General features: G+C 44.8%; 1 protein-coding gene across 1 annotated transcript in view; it reads right to left on the bottom strand.

Moving 5' to 3' along the window:
* Positions 1–13,914, bottom strand: part of FNDC1 (fibronectin type III domain containing 1) — a 46,596-nt gene extending 32,682 nt beyond the window's left edge. Inside the window, 8 exon segments of the mRNA XM_009641835.2 lie at positions 347–2,713; positions 3,513–3,701; positions 7,030–7,137; positions 7,783–7,970; positions 9,167–9,281; positions 11,130–11,228; positions 12,940–13,149; positions 13,857–13,914. Of these exon segments, the coding sequence (XP_009640130.1) occupies positions 347–2,713; positions 3,513–3,701; positions 7,030–7,137; positions 7,783–7,970; positions 9,167–9,281; positions 11,130–11,228; positions 12,940–13,149; positions 13,857–13,914 (3,334 nt within the window).
* Between the last annotated feature and the right edge of the window lie 7,553 nt (positions 13,915–21,467).

Here is a 21,467-nt window from a genome sequence, read left to right as displayed (position 1 = left end):
CTCTGTCATCTCCTCTGTGGGAGACATGGTTTAGTGGTCGGGTGGCAGGGTTAGGTTAAAGGTTGGACTCGATGATCTTAAAGGTCTTTTCCAACCAAAGCGATTCTATGATTCTATGATTCTATGATCATGCGATCCTGTGCAGATCAGACCACAGGTCTGGGGTACCACATGACACCAAATAGGCAATGGCCTCAAGAACTGGGCTCCCCAAGAACCACCAAAATAAAAAGTAAAATGTTATACTAAACAACTGAACCTGCATTCTGATGGAGGACTTTTCATCTAACTGCTGATCTTAGGAAAAACACAATTCACTGGGATTACTACAACAAAGACAAGATACCTTGTCTATAAGGAGGTCTAACTAATTGCCGTTGGGAAGGGTTCCGTAGCCTGGAGTTCAATAGTCGCTGTCGAGGGGACAAAGTGGAAGAAGAAACTGTTGGAGAAGCAGTGTGTGTGGCAGTTGATGCAGAAGAACGTGGCCAGACAAAGCTTGGTTTAGATGGGGTATGCTTGTTAGAGGACTGAGTAGTCCGTGATGCTATGGCAGAGCTTCCTGGTGATTCAGGAGAAGATATTTTTAATGTTGGAGTTTTTTCCTTCTCTTCCTCTTCAGAGCTTACTTTGTGAGGTAGAAGAGTGTCCATAGATTTCCTTTTATTGCTAGTAGTGTCATCGTATGTGTTTTTGTTACCTCTAGAAACAGAAGGAGACCATTTTGCTGCCAAAGATGTGGGTTTCTCTTCCACTTCTTTCTGATCATATTCACTGTAATAATCGTCCTCTTCATTAGAATCTGACTGGCGAGATTTAGATGAAGAGGAGGAAGGAACTTTTTGAGGAAGTTCAGCTTTGGACATTTTTGAGGGCAACAGGCCATATTTTTTCTCTGTTTGGGACACTGTTCTTGTAGCGACCCTTGAGCGAGTAGGTAATGAAGGACGAGCTTGTCTTGAAGAAGTAGATGACAACCTTGGACTGTGCTGGTTGTCTTTTGCTGTATCACTGGCAGAACTGGAGTCTGGCTGAGTAAGTTTTGGTTTGTAGGAAGGTACCTGAGAACCCGGCTTCTGTTGCTTTGATAGAGATGAACTTGAGCTTCCCTGAGAGAAAGATGTAGGTAATCCCCTAGAAGAGGACACCTCTTCAGGAAACACAGAGCGGCTGCTTGCTCTGTCATTGCCTTCTGTTACATCCTCCTCATCATTCTCCTGCAATTCTTCATTACTCTGGGATGAGACATGAGATGGGAGGCGCCGACCCCTTGAATGCAGTAAGGAAGGACTGGTTTGTGCCCTCTGTGGAGGCTCTGAGTGGGAGGTCTTCTCCAATGGAAGATGAGAGGGGAACGTCTTTCTAGGCAAAGACACGCTTGGTTTTGACTGAGCAAGCATTTCTTTTACCTCTTGACTGCCCTGCTCTTCAGGTTTACGTTTGGAAAGAGAAGACTGCAAAAGAGAATGCTTTTCTGGAGCAGCTGCTCGACTTTGTTGTTCTTTTGAGTCAGAACTGCGTGGCTTTTCACCATGTGTCTCTCTGAAGTGAGAATCAGAATCGACCTGAGGATTTTTTCTCTTCGAATAGATAGCTGAAGACGACTGCCTAGAAGAGGGTAAAGGAAATAAGGGGTTTGCACCTTGTGAGTCCTCCCTATAATTCTTATCAACAGCCTTTCCATCAGATTTGGCACTGGTGGAGGAGCGAGAGTGAGGTGAAGTGTGACCAGAAACAGCAGATCTCGATGAGACTGCCACCGCAGCTAACTTTGAATCTTTCCACGTGCGAGAACTGGAGCCTGAGGGAAGCCTTGTTTGCTGTGACCTAGAACTGGGCTGTCCTGCTCTGTCCTCTGCTTCTTCACTGTCAAACTCATTATGGCTATCACGAGCATGGGAATCTGCTGATTTGGAAGAGGGTTGATGTGAATGACCTAGAGAGCCAGACCTACTAGGATGGCTTGGGACAAGCTCATGAGAGATAGCAGACTGACGATTTGATGGCAAAGCCAGGTGACTAGGCTCTGAAGTTTTAGAAGACGCTTTCACCAGCATGGGGTCTGGCTTTCGTTCCACATTACCCACAAGATCACTATTTTTGGCAGGCAGAGGATGGGAAGAGGTTTTAGAAGGCACATTAGCGTTGCTTTGCCTCAGTTGCTTTGTTTCATTATCTGTGTATTTAGGAACAGACGAGGCAGATGAGTGTTGTGTTGATGATGGTAACAGTGCTGGTGGCTCACGTTTCTCTGTGCTTGTCTGCCGTGACACCTCTGATGTGTGGGTTCGAACAGAGGTCCTCCCTGAGGCAAGGACAGGGTGGACTGGCCGACTAGGGGACAAAGGTCTAACATTCCTCCTCTGATCCTGGGCTTTTGGTGGTGGTGTTGGAGCTTCTTGGGAGGAATCGCCACCATCTGTCACCTCAGTGGATTGGAGATCAGCTTCCAGCTCTTCTGTCTTTCTAGAAGGTAACTGAGATTTACTTAGGACCCCTCGAGTCAAGATTTTATTCTTATATTCAGAAAGAAGACTCTTTTTATCACTAACATTAGGTGAACGAACAGATGACTGCTTAGAGGAAAGCGATGGCTGGACTTTTGAAGAAACAGAAGTTTGAGGAGGAGATGAGCCAGCATTCCCAGGTTTTTTAGCCTCTGAATTATCTTGAATATCTGTTTGTTGCTGAGCAACTGAATCCTCATGAGCAGCTAGGGGGAAAAAAAAGTGTTTATTCACAACACCAGAAGAAGAACAAAAAACTGACCAAGAGAAGCCAGGTAGCAAGAACAAAACAACCCATGAGAATATGAGACAATAAATATTTCTGGTTTTAACCAGCCTGTGGAGTCCAGCTGAGTAAGTTTTGGGTTGTAGGAAGGTATCTACGTGGAATTACCGTAGCTTGGGTAAAACTTAGACCAATTAAAATCAAATATCTAAAAGCAGGGACTGCAACATCCTTTCAGTGGTACCAAATCTTCAGCAGGGCTTAGTCATGTTGATGGCATGGTGCTGCATTACCCCATCTGAAGCTGTGGCCCATACTTTTAGATAACTCAGCAAATCTTCTATCCCCACAACAGCATCTTTTTGGCAGGAAGCAAACACAAGGAGCAGTATCTGAGTAAGGCACTCTAAGTGACTTTCAAGAGCGGGAGTTGTCAGGAATAGTGCAACCAAAGACCCAAAGCATTCTGTTCTTTGGTTTTTGGATAACAAGAGCATATAGTGTTTTCATGCAGGAAACAGAATATGGTATGCATTTATTTAAGACGTTAAAATGTCCATTAAATGTCCTTTTACATGCTGCAGAGTGACAAATGCTTTTCTACAAGCATCTCTTTGGACAATATAGTGATGAAAAGAGCTAACAGAAACAGTATTGAGGAAGTAAAATCCCAGAGGTTAGATGGAGTGCAGAGGAAGCTAAGTCAGGAAGAATTAACGTAACTGGGACCAAGGCAAGAATAGGCAGACTAAGCAGTCAGTGCATGACTTGGTGCTCACCTGCTGGGATGGCGACACTGAAGGCTTTAGACTGAGGACCTGGTCCCCTCCTGTTTGCTGCACGAATTTTGAAAATATATCGCTCTCCGGCCTGCAGACCATCTATTATGGCTGATGTTGTAGCTCCAGAGTACGTGATGGACTTTGCTCCAAATGGCTTGAGAGCCGGGGCGTATGAAAGAATGTATTCTGAAATGATTTGGCAGACGGTTGGAAGGAGGAAACTGAAAACAGTCCTGTTTCCAGCGGACAGACTGTATGGGTAGGATGAATTAGAACGTGCATTACTAAAATTAATACACTTGCAATGCACGCTGAGTCAACAGGTGGAGTATAAAGACATGAGAGAGAGATACATATATATGTAGGTAAATTGAACATTTGTTCATCTTAACAGACAAAACCAAATCACATCAATGACCTAATGACTAAGACAGAATTTGCTAGCTATACCTTCGTAAAAATACACAAGCAACAATGCTCATCAGAGTGAAGTGTCACCAAGAGGAGCCAGATGACAGCCGTACGCACTTCCAGAGAACGTGTGGGGTACTTGAGAAAGTTACAGCACCAACTACTGCACAGTTTGGTGCGCTGCACCAGGAGACCTTTTTTTGTTTCTCTACACCAACTAATAAAGGGAAAAAAATGAGTCCTCTAAAAATATTAACTGCCATAAATCAGAAATAACAGAGGAAGTCTACAAAGAGAAAATGCACTGGAGGCAGAAAACATGTATGAACGCTGCCAGGAAAATATGCACTGTCCTACTACTTCTGGAAATCCAGTCTGAAAGACTACAAACGTTAGGTAGTGCGGATTGCTATGATCAGAATATCCGCGTTGTTACAGCTGACAAACCATGAGCAGATTTTAGACTTCCCAAGACAAAGAGAAATTTTGAACTTACTCATTAGCTACCAAGATATCTGCAATCAACAACACATGATCCAGAGAATACTCTTCCAAAACATAACATGCTCACAATGGTGGACAACACACGGTTGCGTTGCTGACTGTAGCTATGTCCACAGCAAATAAGAACGTTAAAAAATTTTCCTTCCCACAAAAATTATTTGGAAGGAGAACAAAATGGTGTATTCATATAATTACCGTTGAAGACATCAGTGTTAAAATCAGGTGACACTACTCATTACTATTAATTACTTTCTTATCCTACATTTCCAACAGAGCCTTGACACAGCTGTAATTGCTGTACTTTAAGACCCTAGTCATGCAAAAGCAGCTCTGCCCGTCCACTGCGGTGAAACACTACCAGCTCCAAAGGCCATATACTCACTCCTCAGCAGTGCTGGAGCCTGAGGGGCATCCCCATGAAAACACCAAAGCACTTACTTTAATCTTGGAAACAATATTACTGCAGTCCAAATATAAGTGTTTCCAGCTGAGTCTTTGCTTAGAGGGGTTTTAGTTGTAATCTACAGGCCAGTAGGTAAAATTCATGCCTGGATGATTGAGGTTCTTCTTCAGAAAAGACACTTTTACCAGGAAATAACAGCACTGCATATTGCCAAATGGTAGCAATAGCACGCCTGTCCAACTAAATCAAAATCTGACACACTGTGCTTAACTATAGCCAGGGCCAAACACCACTGCAGAGAGAGCAAAGTAAGGTCTTGTTGCCACTTAAGAAACTCACCCTGCTCTCACCTTTCAGTTTAGGATTATTGTGGCACCTGTGCTCTGTATTAGCTTTCTCTATTGATAGAAATTTCACCCCTATAGGAATAACTGTAGGCATGAAGAGGAGTCTTCCCATTACACTCCTAAGGAGTGCAGGTAAGAGCTCAGCCATGTGCAGGCTTCCTTTTCTTTTCAATCCTCTGTAACAACAGGCATGGGTATCAGACCAAAACAGGGTTTTGAAAATAAATTCCAAGGGCCACCAGTTTTCTCTCTCTAAACAAAGAAACACAATAATACTGGACGAGTCACAGTACTCATGTTTTCCATGATGGTAAAACTCTAGAACATAACAACACCTTTAAAAACAGGAAACTTTTTTTTTCCCCTGAAAACAAGCCCAACTTCATTGTGTTAAGAAATAAGCCATGCATAGATCATCAAAATAATAAAAAAAAAAGCATCAATATTTTATATGCAAATGCATTTAATGCTCAGTTGAAAAAAAATCAATGTATTAGAAGGCATGGTAAGCTTTGGATTGCTTTGTTTTTGTTTTAAGATACACAGGAGTTGCTTTAATTGCAGAGGCACTGGTATAATGTCTGGTAACTCTCAGATGGCTACTGGAGGGCATTTTCTCCCATTACTTTAATTTGTGGTATAAATATATAAAAGGACAGGGTTGAAAAACAAAAGGGCCAAAAGACAAAAATTCCTGATTACCATGTGCTATCCAAACGACTATGAAGTGCTAATTCAGTTATTTCATTTAGCCAGTATAAATATCATTTTTGTCATTTATTTAGTTTAAAAATAAGACCCCTCCTGTAATACTTCATACTCAAGAAAAACAATGAAATATTAGACATGTATAAGCGTTCAGCCCTTGAATATCAGGTATCTTTAAAATGATTGCCTTGGATGAATCATCTAAAGATCAGCAGACAAAAATGGACAAAGGGCTACAGACTGCTCAAAATTAGGAGCAGATTTGAAATTTCAGATAATGTCCCCACATGACCTTACTTTAAGAAATAATAATTCTTGGACACAGTTGCAGCTCCATTGAAGCGATTGGCAAGACTCCTACTGACTTCAAAGAGGAAGGAATTCCACCACTGCCCTGAAGAACATATAAAATAGGTCTCGTACACAGACACGGTACACTTCCCTCCAGGCCAAAGGTTTTTTAAGTCTTGAGATGCTACAGTGCTGATAAGGCACCTCCAGAAACTTGTGTAACTCGAGAACACAATCCCATCAACCACGGGAGTGGCCAAAAAATCAGCCTGTTCATTTTCAGAGGGAAAAAGAGAAAAAAAAAATCCCAGAAAGCTTTTTTAAATCCTAAGCAAGTAAATAGCTACTGACAAATTAGCTTTATGACCACATACAATAATGCTATAGTACACAAGGCTTGTGCATGACATGTGATGAAATCACTGTTTGCACCTTCTTCTTAAGCTGAGGCTTTCCTTCCACCATAAACTAGAAATAAAACACAACATAAACCCACTCACTTTCTTGGCAACTACCCAACTTTTCCTTCTTCACCTAACTGTTACAAATCCTGTGGGAAACTTCCTTCTCGAGCTCCGTTTTGACCTGCTTATTAACGGAAGAAGAGGTAAGCGTGCATGTGTGACACCCCGGGAAGCTCTGTGACATCCCAGGCACACGGTGACGATGGCTTCCCAGCGGCGGTGCGGAGACGCTGGGCTGGAAACAAGAAAATCTTGCTCAGGTATAAGCCACTAACAAGTGAAAAAATCCTGGCACAGTCAGCAGTTCCAGCTTGCTGCGGAGCGGCAGTCTGGCTTCGAGAAGACCAGCTCCTTCAGGGGGTTAAAATCCGACAGTGATGACTTACCTTTGACTTTTCCTTCAGTCTCTGGGAGAGCATCCCAGGATGCTGCTACAGAGGTTGGTTTCCCCTTTAGTGGCCAAACATCCAGATTTTCAGGTGCACTGGCAGGAGCTGTGAAACAGCCATACACAGAAGAGGCAAGTAAGAAAAGCTGACCTACACAGCATACACCTTTTGCTTCTTCTTCTCATAGCAGAAATTCCTATACGGCCATTTCAAAGATAAATGTGAAGAGCACATGTGGCTCAGGTCCACATCTCTGTATCAGGCTCCTGTTGTGAAATTTTATTCCATACTTTTAGGAACAGGCTGTCTGCATGAGACTGCTACTGTGGCTTAGCTGGAACGACGTGGTAATTCAGTTGTTATGGACCACTTCCCTGTACCAAAGGGGCCCCACAGCTTCTTCGTGATGGACGCAGGATTTAAATTTACTGCCCACAGAGAGGGACAGCAGCCAGGCTGCTCCTCCCAAAGGAAGGGGCACACCCAGCTACAGGGGTCCAAGGTGCTAACTCATCCCTCAGAAATACCCAAACCATCTCCTCCTGTTCTCATTGTGCCACAAGAGCAGCCCTGGTGTGTTTGCCAGGGCACTGCTGCAGGGACGCAGGCAGCAGGACTGAGGCTTTTCCCGTGCTCCCAACCCTCTGCTGCACCAGGCAACCACTTCTCCTGGCTTTCCTTCAAGTCAGCCCTATTTCACAGCTCAAACCCTAAGACTTGCGTTAGCCCAAGGACCTTTTGAATACATACCCGCCTCCGGGGTCCGTTGGTAAACAGACACACTCCATTTGCCTTCCTTTTCTCCCTCCAAGATTTGGACGGCAAACTCATACATGGTGTCTGGCACCAGATTCTCCACCAGCACCCGCCGGTTGGACACCTGCTTGTAATCCCACCTTGCCGATTCCCCCTTTTCCCGGTAGCGAACACTGTATTGCCTGGGATCAGAAACACACAAAAATAAAAATTCACATATTGAAACCTAGCATTAGCAGAACCAGAGAGGGACGGAGCTGGGGCTTACTGGGAACCCACCAAAAGGCAGAAAACAAAGCACCACCACCACCACAACCCAGCATCTTTTAAGCAAAAATTTGTGCCTTCCTCTAATGGAGTCTGATTGCTTTCACCCCAAGGGACAGACTGGTCTTTCCAGCCTCTTATTCAAAACACACCCTGCTCTGGGGGGAAGCCGCAGGGCTTTCCGAACCAAGCCAGGCATCCCGGGGGGCTCCACACCACCATGAGCGTAGACAGATGGCTGGGAGCCCCTTGCTCCCAGAGCAGCGCTGGCAGCTCGGTTCCCACGTGTCTGCCCAGATAACAACTTCCACAAGGAAACTGAGAACATCTAAAATTACCACTTCTCCTGCTGTGCCTCTCGGGGTCTTTCAGCGCCGGGTTGCATGGCCCTTCGGTGTTCCCAGGCTGAGCAACACAATCCAGAGCTTTCAGACCTTTGGCAGTTTCCAGCCCCTTTCTCTGTTTATTTTGGTCTCCAACCTCTGTGGCATGCTGCTGGGAGCCAAGCTCTCCTGCTCATGGGAGCCCCTGACCTGCTGAGCCTCAGCTGCACGGGGTTTCTGGAGGGTCAGCAGATGCAGGGGACACTGACAGGCTTCTTTCCCATTGCAGTGATGCTTTCTTCACCCGCCGCATGGTTGCCTCAAAGCTGTTGTCTCTTCTGACAAACCAACTCAACACCTTGCCTCTGCAGACTGTGCCCTGTCCCCTGTCCCTTCTTTCCCCATGCGCACATGCGGATTTGCTGACCATGGTGATATATCAGCATTTAAATAGCAAAATATCCCCAGTTGGTGCTGATGACATTTCAGAAGGGATCTAAACCCCTGTAGCCCAGCACTTACACAGACCTCGGAATACTAGAGACCACGGCACAGGGAGGCAAGGAGGGCACATCACCCCACAGCCACCCATGTCAGGTTTCTAACAGTTTCTCTGAAGCATCCCCTACCAGCCATTGTCATGGGTAGGGATATGCAAATTCCTATGCCCTAAGCTGAATTATTCTCATAACCAACTGTAATTAAATAAACGCAAAAGCAATCAGCAGTGCATTGGCAGCAGCTCACCTTCAGTACGCATTCAGAAAAGAAAACACAGGGCTAACTACCTATTTGCTGCAACCTTCTGTTTTTCATACAGTGGGTCTGTCCAAGCAACGAGCACAGACTGAGAGGACATAACTCGAACAGTTATGTCTTGTGCCACCTCCACCTCTTCCTCCTCTGAAATGGCAAAACAAAACATCGTATCAGTAACAACATGGGCGTTCTCATAAAAAACAGTAACTGTCTTCACCGGATGTTGTAATACGCACACAGCACAGGAGAATAACAAAATCAGCGCTAGTGGAAAACCGAGTACATTGATTATTGATGGTACCCCACATAAACATCATTTCTTCTGTTAGTTGCCTGCTTACAAAACCAGAGTACTAATACATTCTACAGTCCTTCAATATTCTATCAGTCCCCAAACTGTTACTTACAGCAAATGTCTTATTAACATACTGACATTCATCGCTTCTGGCAAACTCACTGCTAGAGCTGCCCGGAGAGCAAAAATTTTGCCTTATGAAAAATCTTGAGGTTTTAAAATTTGGGTTCGTTGTGAAGGGCAAGAAAGCCAGGGACTGTCAAAAATTCTTCACAAGGGAGAATCCCTGAATATTTTACATTTTTGAGTGCTTCAAACAGGTTGTTTGAATTTAGTTTTTCATTTTTTGTGGTATATAAGGCAAAAATTTTTAAAAAAATTGAAAGAAAAAAATCATTGAAGTGGGCTGTTTTGACATATCAGAGTATCTTTTGCAAATAATTTACAAAACTTTTAAATTAAGTGAAACTAATTTGATTTTTTTTTAGGTTTTTAAATTTGATGAAGCTCCTTTTTCTATCTGTCCATCAGAGCTTTTCCAGTCTAGTCTACCTACTGTCCCATGAAAGATTTATTACTCTTCCTATTAGTGTCACGGTGACTATTCCCTAGTCTCCCAGAGGCACAGAATGCACAAGGCACAGCTTTCCAGCCCAAGGTTTGCAGAAGAGTAACACTGGAAAAATATTGATGTCTCAGGAAAAGGGCCAGTAAACTCTGGACAATGATTTCATTCTCTAGGGACTTTACTCATGTATGATCAAAATCCAGGGAAAGACTGCCCTTCTCTTGAGCAGGTTACCCCAAAAGCCAGCCCTGCCCATGCAGAACGCAGGCAGCAGGGAAGCACATTTCACTTCTTCCAATCAGGTTTTTAATGCAGAAGGTTCTCAGAAAATTCCAGGTTTTCCAAGCTAAAGAGCTACTACACAAAAGTGGCTGAGAGGCCCCATCTACTAGTCACAAGTGGCTTAGGGCACCTATTCACAAGGTTTTGCAATGGGAGCACCTGAAGAGAGAAAGCGAGCATGAGAATTGGATGGCATTACCTCCCCAGAAAAGGTATGAGGTGGGATTTCAATACACTGTGGTTCTCAGTTCTGACAAAAGTGTTCCCCATCACCATCAAAACATCCGAAACACTCTGCCACCCCCATGGCATTCTGATCACAGTGCAAGAAGGTGAGAAAGCAGCGCTGGTATGGTCATGACTCAGAATCTCGCTCATCCTTTTTAACCTCGGCAGCAGTATGTAATGCTTTCTTTCCTAAAGAAAGCGAAAACTTTTGCTGTCCAGGTTTAGGCTTCTGGAAATCAACCCTTCAGAAAAAGGGGCAGAGATCTGACAAGGCATACCGTTGTGGAGGTCCTGGCTTTGACTGAATCAAGTTTTCTCATGCAGTTATTGCAGTGCATAACATTTGCCAATAGCAAGAGAGGATGAGATTAAAAAAACAAAACAAAACAAAACAAAAATGCCAACAACAGAAACCCAGCCAACCATGTTGCAGAGTCGTATCATTTTATTAATCCTGCTTGAATTAGAGAAGCAATTGGAGATATCCATCAGGCTCTTTAACACACAGGGAAAAACCTAGCAGCTCCAGCACCAAAGACTTGAAGTCTAAAAATCGCAAAGCTATCTCACTGCGTTCAAATGTCTCCATGAATTGACAGCAGATGGGAAGGAAACATACCTGTGACTTTTCTTTTAGTTAAAGATGACCTATAGACAGGTTGACTTCGTCCCTGGGAGCTCCTTGATGGCAGCGAAACCACATGAACTGACTCAGAGGCTGTACATGCAGGGAAAAAACAAGAGGCTTTCCTGTCACCTTTTTCATTGAAAAAAAAATTTTTTAGTCTTTTCAGGCCAAACTCTTTTTTGTTCTTTTCTGAGATACAAAAGAAGCAGCTTACTTTAAAGTTAATTTATTTAGAGTCACAGCTTTTATATCAGTGTTCAATATGCATGCAGTAAGAACGGTAAAGTTGGTATTTTAGAAGCAGGAAAGCAAATTATTAACATGAAAAGATCATTACAAGAGTCCTATATTCTAGGATTGAGTTCTCCTGAAAATTTGATTATTTAAACAACATTTATTCTCCTTCTTTAAAAAACAGTACAAAATTAATGAAAACAAGAAGTAGATGCTCTAAACCACGATACGCAGTATTTCTCATCAAGATTTAAGTTCATTACTGAACTCCCACTAAGTCTGTGACAAGATTTCCACTGACTTCTGTACTGCCTGGACAGGCCCTCAACCTGCAGAGCAGGGGTACGTGCTGGGCACCAAACAAACAGGAGACCATCTCCCACACGTACGTGTCTCGACCCTGTCACCTCAGCACAGACGTCAGTGTCCCCTCCACAAGTGGTGCATAGAAAGACACAAAAGTGAATACTAGAGAATGGATGAGAAATAAGTAAGAGATCCCTGTTAGGAAAAGGGGGAATAACTGATAAAGATGATGGAGGAGTTCCCTCTCTTTGGAGAAATGGAGATAAAGATGTGCGTTTAATACAAAACCCCCAAAGCAGAAGGAGCAACAGACATTTACATTGCAAAGTCAGGAATTCCGGCAGCCACGTGTGATTTTGGAATCGTCACCCATTTTGTAACCCAAGACCAGACTATCTGTGGGAGGGACTTCCAGCCGACAGGAGAGATTTTGAGAGAAAGAAGCCTAACAGACCCAAACAGCAGAGGAGCAAAGTAAGACTCGTGAGTGCAGACCAAGCGCCCACTTGGGTGAGAGGAGCTCAGGCAGCAGGACAGAGGCAGGTCAGCCACAACACAGGCAAGCGACACAAATAGTGCAAAGGGAAATGCTCAGCCCCTGGAGGAATAAAACTTCTGCAAACCCCACTGATACCCTTAGATGGGAAACACTTTAAATCCAGGGCAGGTGATCGAGGACATGAGCGCAAACCGTGACAGCATGGCAGGGCAGGGAGCATGGAAGAGGCCAACCTACTGTCTCAGGAGCCCTTGGTGACCAGGACCTCATGAACAAACTGGAGAGAACATGGACACACGAGTGTAACAGTCCAGTATGGAGCCCATGAAACTGTTTTAATGGTAAGCATGGATACATTTAATTAAAGCATCCATTTTTTCCCCACTGGCCTGAAATAACATAGGAACACAAAGTGTAAGAAGAAGACAAGAAACACTGGATTTCAGAATGGTCCCATTGCACGCAAGGAGAATCTGAGCTATGGCTCTTCTCTCCAGCCCTTCCCTTTGCTGTTAATGTGAGTAACTCGCACATGGTGTCTCTTTAACACAGCATCAAGTTCTGCTACACCTTCTACCGTGGTCATCGTATTTCTCCCATTAAGAACATGTTACAGAATGCAATTATAGCAAGAATTTTCCTTTATAGGAAGAAGTAATTTTGATGGCTACAAAGACACGTGATCTGTGATCACCTAGCAGCCTCAGGGGATCACAGAAGTGTGCTAGCTCAGCTAGACGCTATTAGGGAAATCTGACTCACCTAGTTTTCTCGCTTCCTGGTTTTGTCGCTCTTGCAGCAGCGGAGCATAGCTCATCCTTCGGCTGCTCTCTCCGTACCCACGGAGGTAACCTTGGGATCTGCTGCGTGGACCCCTGAAGCCTGCTCCGTAAGGTGGCTTCCACCGAAAAGGTAACTTGCCATCCGGAGACTGGGCGCGCACTCTCAGGGTTCTGTTTGGCACGTCCTTCTCTTCAATAAACAAGCACACACACACACAAAACCCATTACAGTTATTATGGAGCACGTGACATGTATAGCAGCCTACATATGTCTGTTGCAAGCACATCTATTAATTAATAACACCAGAATAAAGGGCATAATTTTATAGGTTTTTTAAATTTTGCTACAAAACCCAACTGCAGTAACAGCAAATTTTCCAAGTGGGATGTACAATACTCAATAGCGGTTTTTTCCCAGGCTCGTCAGACAGACTGGTGCAAGACACCAAAAGTGAAAACATATCGTAATACAAGGACTCCTGCCAGAAACTGGGGATGTCTTGTAGCTTTTCTGTTTAAGCTTTTCCGTTTTTTTTTTTTTTAATTCCCCTTTCCCTAGTTCAGGCCCACCAGTATATTAATTTTTTGGTAAGTGCTAAAGGTCAGTGTAAAATGAAACACAGAACCATTTCACTATTTTTAAACTTCCTTTTAGAAAGCAATCCACATTAAAAGCAGGTTCTCCTCTTCTAAACCCATTGCTAATGTTTCTGTTCTCTGACAGCCCCATATTTAACAGGTCTGTTCTGCACACACTTCAACTCTTGACTTCCCAAACTCCCATTATATGATCCCTTGACAGCACTGTAACAGGTGCCTTATGCAAGCCATTTATTTTTACATTTCCTGGCAAGTCAGTAGCGTTCTTTTAAGAAGTGACACAGATGCAAGGATTACTCAAGCAACCAGTCTGGTTGCTCTGAACGGCATCTCCAGTTTTCGTGGCATTCTCCATTGCACATGACTTGCACCACACTACTGTGCAGACTGCAAGGAGAGCAGACAGCAAGAAGAAAGGTGCTGGCAGCACCAGCCAGGATGGAGATCTCCCACGCTTGTAGTGATTTTTTGCCTCTCTTACATTTTGCACTCAAAGCAGGTCTCTCTCAGTCTCTTCTAGCAACACCATTCCACCAAGCACCAGGTTGCACGAACCTGCCAGCACAGAGATTACACGCTATATTCACACCTTCTCACTTGCTGGCTAAGCCCATCACTGCAATCACAGCAATGTCAAGAGAGCAAGAGATAGGGACGGCAACAGCTGCCAGAGACCTGGACAGACAACGAAAGACAAGGCACTAAAGAACCCCCTGTCAGAGCAATAGCGAGATTCTCTTTCCAGCGCCAGTTCAGGAGCTCATATTTATTCATAACAGCACTTAAACGTGTTACTGTGAGTATGTATTGATGTCTGCATGTCCCTATATGCACCAAAAGCAGGTCCTTTTCCAATATTTCTGCTCAGTGACAACTTCTATACCAAACTGCTCACTGGTCTTGATCTGCTGACAAGGCTGCATCTTCTTACACACTCCCAACAAATGTTCTTCTATTAAATTACCCTTTGGAAGGGATCACAGCGACTCTTGAAGCTGTTTGCAGAGCTTCTCTTGAAAACCCTGTGAGAAATGCAAGGTGTCAGTGCTGATGAGGTGTATAACATATGCAGAGAACCGCACGCTCCCAGGGAACTCTGCTTTTCTACTGAAACACTGGGCAGCAGCTCAGCATGGTAAACCTTGCCTTTTTATTTTGCCTACAGAGAGATGGATCATCAGTATAAACACACAGACTTCAGAAGTGTCTCTCTTCTGGCTGCTCCTCACCACCCCAGCAAAACGAAGCAGCTATAAACCCAGATTAATCAGCCAATTAAGCTGGTTTTATAGACACTTTGTGTTGTCAGAGCAGTGTATACTAGCTGGATCGCAGCAGTTCATCTGGTCCTAAGTGTTTAACAAACAATAAATGCTTTTTGTTATACAATATGGTTGCTTTCATGGGGGTCCCTGACCACTTTTTAAGGAATGTTCTTAGTCATGTGCTCTATTAAAAAAAATACTTGTTCCCACGTGTTTTCTTTTTCTTGCTCTCCTGAGCAGCTGCTCAACACAGATTTCAAAAGCCCATCAGTTGCTGCTCACGGAGACACACAGCCTTCATTCACTGCACCACCACAGAGAACTGAAAGAGGGCAAGATCCAAGTTGGAAGGGACCCCTGGAGGTCTCTTCTCAACCTTCTGCTCAAAGACAAACTATCTCCAACACAGCATGAGGCCAGCCCTGGTTTTCCCTAGCTCAGTCTTCAAAGCTTCCCAGGATGGAGATGGCACATCCTCCCTGTGGACCTGCCCCAGTGCTGCACCAGCTGCCTAGGGTGAAAGCTTTTATGATAGAGTCACAGAATCATTTAGGTTGGAAAAGACCTTTAAGTTCATCAAGTCCAACCGTTAACCTGCACTGCCAAGTCCACCATTAAACCATGTTCCCAAGCACCACATCTAGATGTCCTTTAAATACTTCCAGGGACAGGGACTCAACCACTTCCCTGGGCAGCCTGTTCCGATGCTTGACAACCCTTTCGGTGAAGAAATTTTTCCTCATATCTAATCTAAACCTCCCCTGGCACAACTTGAGGCCATTTCCTCTAGTCCTGTTGCTTGTTATGTAGGAGAAGAGACCAACACCCACCTGGCTACAGCCTCCTTTCAGGCAGTTGTAGAGGCTGACAAGGTCTCCCCTCAGCCTCCTTTTCTCCAGACTAAACAACCCCAGTTCTCTCAGCCATTCCTCATCAGACTTGTGCTCCAGACCCCTCACCAGCTTTGTTGCTCTCCTCTGGACATGTTCCGGCAACGCAATGTCTTTCTTGTAGTGAGGGGCCCAAAACCAAACACAGTATTTGAGGTGCGGCCTCACCAGTGCCAAGCACAGGGGGGGATGATCACTGCCCTAGCCCTGCTGGCCACACTGTTTCTGACACATTTTCCAAACGCCCAACCCAAACCTCCCAAACAGCAACTTATGGCCACCACCCAGTGTTACATGTGGCCTGTCACCACCAAGAAGTGGCTTCCTTCCAGCCATCAGTCAAGTAGCTGCTGGCTGCAGTGGGATGTCGCCCTTTCCCTCCTGTTTGTCAGACTGCGGCCCTGTTCCTGCAGCCTCTCCTTGTAGCCCACGTGCTGTAGGTAGCCACCACCTCCCCAGGCAGCAACATCTCTCCTGAGCAGCCCAGCCCTGGCTGGAGGGGAGTAGCACCTCCCCTCGACCAGCCACGCTTTCCTGGGTGCCTGTGGCTTGCCGGGCTGGGGTGCAAGCACACCATTGGGGTTTCCTCTCGGCGGCCCTGCACGCCATGGAGCACCGAGAGCCTGCTGGCGTGGGGTGGCCAGGAGGTACATTGCAGCCCATCAGCTCCGCTCCCCCAGTCAAAGCCACAGCTTCCAAATGGAAATAAAATAGAGAGTTGTAAGGGACAAAGAATACAAAAGGAACCAGCCCAGCCAGAGAGCCACATGGAAGGTATTCAATCTAGAACAAATGTGGCTTTAGGCAAAGAGAAGTTATCGACCCTAATGCTGAATGCAGGGGATCACCTGAGATTTTAAACCCAGGGCTTTCTAAGGCTTCAATTACTTTCTTCATGGTAGCACCACACTTTACTGCCCCTTGTTGACATTTCTCTAGTTAGCTCCAGCTTTTTTCCAAGCATTTATCTTTCCTTACCACAGTCTGACTGTCAGGAATCTGAAGCCATCCAGGATGGAGTTACCAGGGAATGTTTAAATGGCTTTGCTGGCAACTGCTGATCCATCAAAACTGGTATTTTTGTGTGAAGTCTGTACCAGGCTTGACAAGAAAGGGATTTCTCATTAAAAACGAAGAGCAGCAGAAGGAGCTTGCCCACCCCGCTGTAGCCCACAGCCTGGGAGCCATCAGTCTGGTCTGGGATAAGGCCAAAGGCCCTGACCTCAGCCACACAGAGGAAGAAGGAGAAGTTGGGCTCATGCCATCCCGTATGAGCACTTGCAGGGCTGCTGTCCCACCAGGCTCCGCTGCGCCGTAGGGCCAAGCGCCCCCCTTTCAGGACATTTCCCACTCCTTAGGAACCCCATGGGACAGAAAGTCACTGCCTCCTGCTGTCACAGCCCCTGCACCTGAGCACTCTCCTGCCCTGGTCTCCTCATCTTGGCTCCAGGAAATAGCCTGGATTTCCATGGGGAGGACAACCCTGGGACTGTGGAGGTTAAGCAACAAGAAAAGCTGACTGTGTCCTAAGGACCAGAGTTTGGTCCTGCTGGCCAGGCTCATTCATCTTCAAAAAAAAAAAAAAAAAAAAAAAAAAAAAAAAAAAAAAAAAAAAGAAAAAGGTTTAGGCTGCTGCCCACCCCTCTGACCATGCCTGGGTGCCTGGAAAGGGTGGTGGTACCTGGTGGAGCTCATGGCAGCTCTTCCTGGGGAGAAAGAAGGTAGAGGAGAATGATTCTAGGAGATTGTGCTGATATAGAAGCAGCATGGAAGAATATAGGGTGGGAAAGAAAGAAAAAAAAAGAAAAAGAAAAAAAAGAAAAAGGAAAAAGGAAATAAGAAAAAGAAAAAAGGAAAAAAATGTTGTTCTAAACCAGTACGCTCATCGGGTAAGGGGTGGGAGGAGGAAGTAATAAATAAATCCCATGCATCATTTAAGTCATTCAATTCCCAAAGTAGCCGCTTCCTGTGGGGACACTGAACTCCTCAGGAACAATAGTCTTGAACAGCTCACAGCTAATGAAAAAAGAATTAGATGATGCTGTCACCACAGGTCAAGCACTATGAGGACACATCCCATCACCTTCCTGCATCACTAGGATCCCATTCATTGCACATCTAGGTGCTGATGTGAACTTGGAGATGGCAAGATCTGAACCTGCTCAAGAGACTACACAGTGGATTTTTTTGTCATGCTGGGCTAAAGAAAGCAAAACCTCTTGAAAGATCAAGGCATCATTTCAATCCTAGACCAACGGAGACAAGAATAGGTCCAAGAAAAGGGGCATGGAAAGGAGGAGTTGAAACAGGAGTGAGCAAAGTCGATGAAAGAACTACTACAATAACATTAAAGGTGACAAGGAAACAGGAACATATATGGAAATCTGATGCATACAGGGAAGAAACGTAGTGATGAAACTGAGAAAAGGCTAAGAGTAAGTAGCACGGGTGGAAATGAGGGAAGGACTAGACAGAGCTGTAGCCACTGGATGCTGGGCTTCATCCACCCTCAACAGGACCTTGCACAGAACCTTCAGCCTCCTCCAAACAGATTAATGTGACAATAAAAATTGCTTTACTTAAGCACAAATATCCACTAGGTATACAAGTACACCAACGTCAGCAACAGTGCTGCGGAGATCTGTAAATAAAACCTCATCCTCCCTGAGGGAGAAAAGACACATCAGTTTATTTACATCTGGGAATTTGCATTCCCAGAGATGCAGGAAGTGGTAGATTTGCCAACAGGAGGACCAAGGACAAACAGAAGCCCCAATATCTTTCTCACTACCTGGCACAACACATCCCCACGTCACAGGATGGACACACTGAACTGCTGCTTACTGCCAGCATCAATACCACAGCTCCATCCAGGCCAGCTGAGTCCAGCCCAGATAAATGGGCATCCAGAAACGGCCCGGGGATGCCAGTCACTTTTAGGGCACCTCAGCAGTGGGGAACATTTCCACTGCTTCCCTGGGCTGCAGTCTGATCCTGCCAGGCATCTCTCCCTACCTTTTGCAATGGTCTAAACTTGGGCAGGTTGCCTGAATCCCCAGCGGAAGATGGCCCTAACAGGTCCCAAGACAAGATTTTGGATCAGTGTGAAAGCTGCACGGCTGACAGCTACGGCAGTGCCTGTGGTTTCTCCTACCAGAGACAGTAGATAGGACCTTTATGAAAGGGTACAGGACTGCAGCTGTCTGCTCCCCATTTAACGCCTACTCTGGCACACCAAGAACTCATCTGGATTCCAGTAAAATCTGGATGAGGTCCCAGAACAGTAGCAATGAAAAAGCTATGTCTTCAGGTGCATTCACTCCCAGACCCATTTCTTCTAAGAAATTTTGGGAACAGTTACCAAGTGCTTGATTGAACTGAAGGCTGATTCTTCCCCAGCTCCCCGCTATTTGCCCCTGCAAATATCACTAAGGTTGTTTTCACTTTTGGGTCCAAAACTGATTTAACAGTTTTCTGGACCCTTGCTCTGGCCAAACTAAATCAACTGGTAAACACCTTCAGACCTCATCTAAAGAGCTACCTGTAATTAAAATAAAATCAAATCCTTTTCTGTGTTCTGGAAATGAGGAGGAGTCACGCCCTGGCGCTCTCTTCAGCATAGAAATCCAAGATTACCTACAGCTGCAGGAATTTGTGTGTAGTATCTTGGCCCCAAAAATGCAGGGCTGATTAAAGCCTCACTATTGACTTTTCCCAGTTGAAACGTCCACTAGTATTGCCAAAGTTTCTGTGCGTGTCAAAACTCTGGGAGAACATTTTACAAATGATGTAAGCCCAGAGCATGAGGTCTAAGCTGAGGGTAAAACATCCTCTAAACAACCACACAAGGAGGCAGCTTCCACTTGCCAAATCACACAGATTCTTCAGAGGGCCTCATCAATTATCTAGCAGAGGAAAACACAAAATAGCTCCAGAAGAAAAGCAAAGTACTGACCCCTAGTAATCAGTCTATAACTGTGGGGAAAAATACCCAAAGCAACTCAAACCTATAAAGACAGAAGTGCAAAAAAGTAGTTGAAATATGAGGTCACACAAAATCAGGCCCTTCAATTTACCACCACAAGTCTAGGCACAAAATGTTTGCTTTTGCCTCCCCTAGTCATCAAAAACTTTTCTACATTTTCCTTCTATGTGCCATTACTTCAGGACTGGAAAACTGGACCTATAAAACGTGTTCTGCTGCAGAGAGGACACATATTTGGCACAGTGCGTAGACAACATTCATATAGTCTATAAACATCTACCAACCCCAACCTCCCTTTTCAATTCATGCAGAAGTTTGGAAGGCTAAACACAGTGACCCAGCCATGGGCAAAGTAACAGCTTGAAGAGACAAGTTGTAGCTGCTTAGAGATAACAAACTCACCAGAAAGTGATCAACTGCCCTCATTAGAAAACGCCAAAAATGCCAGCTGGCAAATGAAATCCTGTCATGGGCAACTTGACCAAAAATCCTCCTAGTCTACAACTGCAACAGCAAATTGGTGGGATTTTTTCGCTTATTTGGGGGTTTTTCTGGGGGGTGGTGGTGGTGGTGATTTTTATTATTAGTTTTATTTTTAAAATTAAGTTCTAAGCAACCAATTAGACCGGTTGACTCTGTAGTCTGGATTTGAGACTACTGCTGCTTTACCTGACAAAACAGTGTGGAAGATTAAGTAAAATGTGCCAGACTGCTCAGTTCATTCACCCTTCTTAAAGAGTAGATCCCTGTCTTAAGAAGTCCTTAAATGCTCCCTAAACACAACCAATTGTCCTCTGAGGTAATAACATTGCTCCACCGCCAATCTGCAAGAGCAACCCAGTTTCAGAGCTGAGCAACTCAATTTACAAACACCCTCCAGCATCCCTCCCAAAACCCACCACCAGGGCTAGAAAAGTACCTCAGCCAGCTGTAGCTCCTGGATCTCTGAGCTATTTCTTCGGGATATAACACTCCCATATACCATGCACCTTCATTATGTGTCTGAGCCCTACCACCACAAAGATGTCAGCTGTACTTGTAGAAAAAAATGATAGTGAATAAGTGAACAGAAAATAAGAGGCACTACATTTTGATGCTTCAGCTGGCAACTCTACAATTAATTCCATTTGTGAGGTAAGATCCGTTGTAAAACATCCACACTCTTAAAACCTATTGCATCAGCCTCTCCTAAATGCAAAGTTCATAGCACACTTGGCAAACACATCCTAGGCCACCTCTACAATTGCCCTTGTTTGGCAACTTGTGAAACCAAGACAGGCATCTACCCAAGGGTGCGGAAAGACTGAGGGACGCCAGCCCCGCAAAAGGCACCACAGAAACCTGGGGGGGAAGCCCCACACTCAAGTGGCAGTGTTCATCTACCAAGGGCTGTATCATGACCAGCCCTTTGCCAGAAAAAAAAAAGTTGATTGTTTCAAAAATACTTTGCAACATGATCACCCATCCCTTCTCCATACCCACAACGGGCGTTGTTTTCCACATGGTGCTCTACCATCTTCGAGCAGGTAAATAATTTTGTGTGTTGGCTTTAAGGGTTGGGACAATTCCAATACATCATTTCATTTTTTCACCTGATTTGAAATAGATTATGAAACAGTGTATTTGAAGAAAGGAGAAAGCAGAGCTTTACTCTCAGAGCCAGGCATCTAAAGCTCTATTGTCCTTTGTGCAACTCAAGGCTTTCAATCCAATTTATGAACAGGAAAAGAAAAACAGCATTTTACCATAACTGAGAGGCACGAGGGAA

The sequence above is a fragment of the Egretta garzetta genome, unplaced genomic scaffold, assembly GCF_000687185.1.
Source record: "Egretta garzetta isolate BGI_Z169 unplaced genomic scaffold, ASM68718v1 scaffold57, whole genome shotgun sequence".
NCBI lineage: Eukaryota > Metazoa > Chordata > Aves > Pelecaniformes > Ardeidae > Egretta > Egretta garzetta.
Note: the sequence above shows the minus strand (reverse complement) of the source record. Positions and strands in the feature narration are given on the sequence as shown.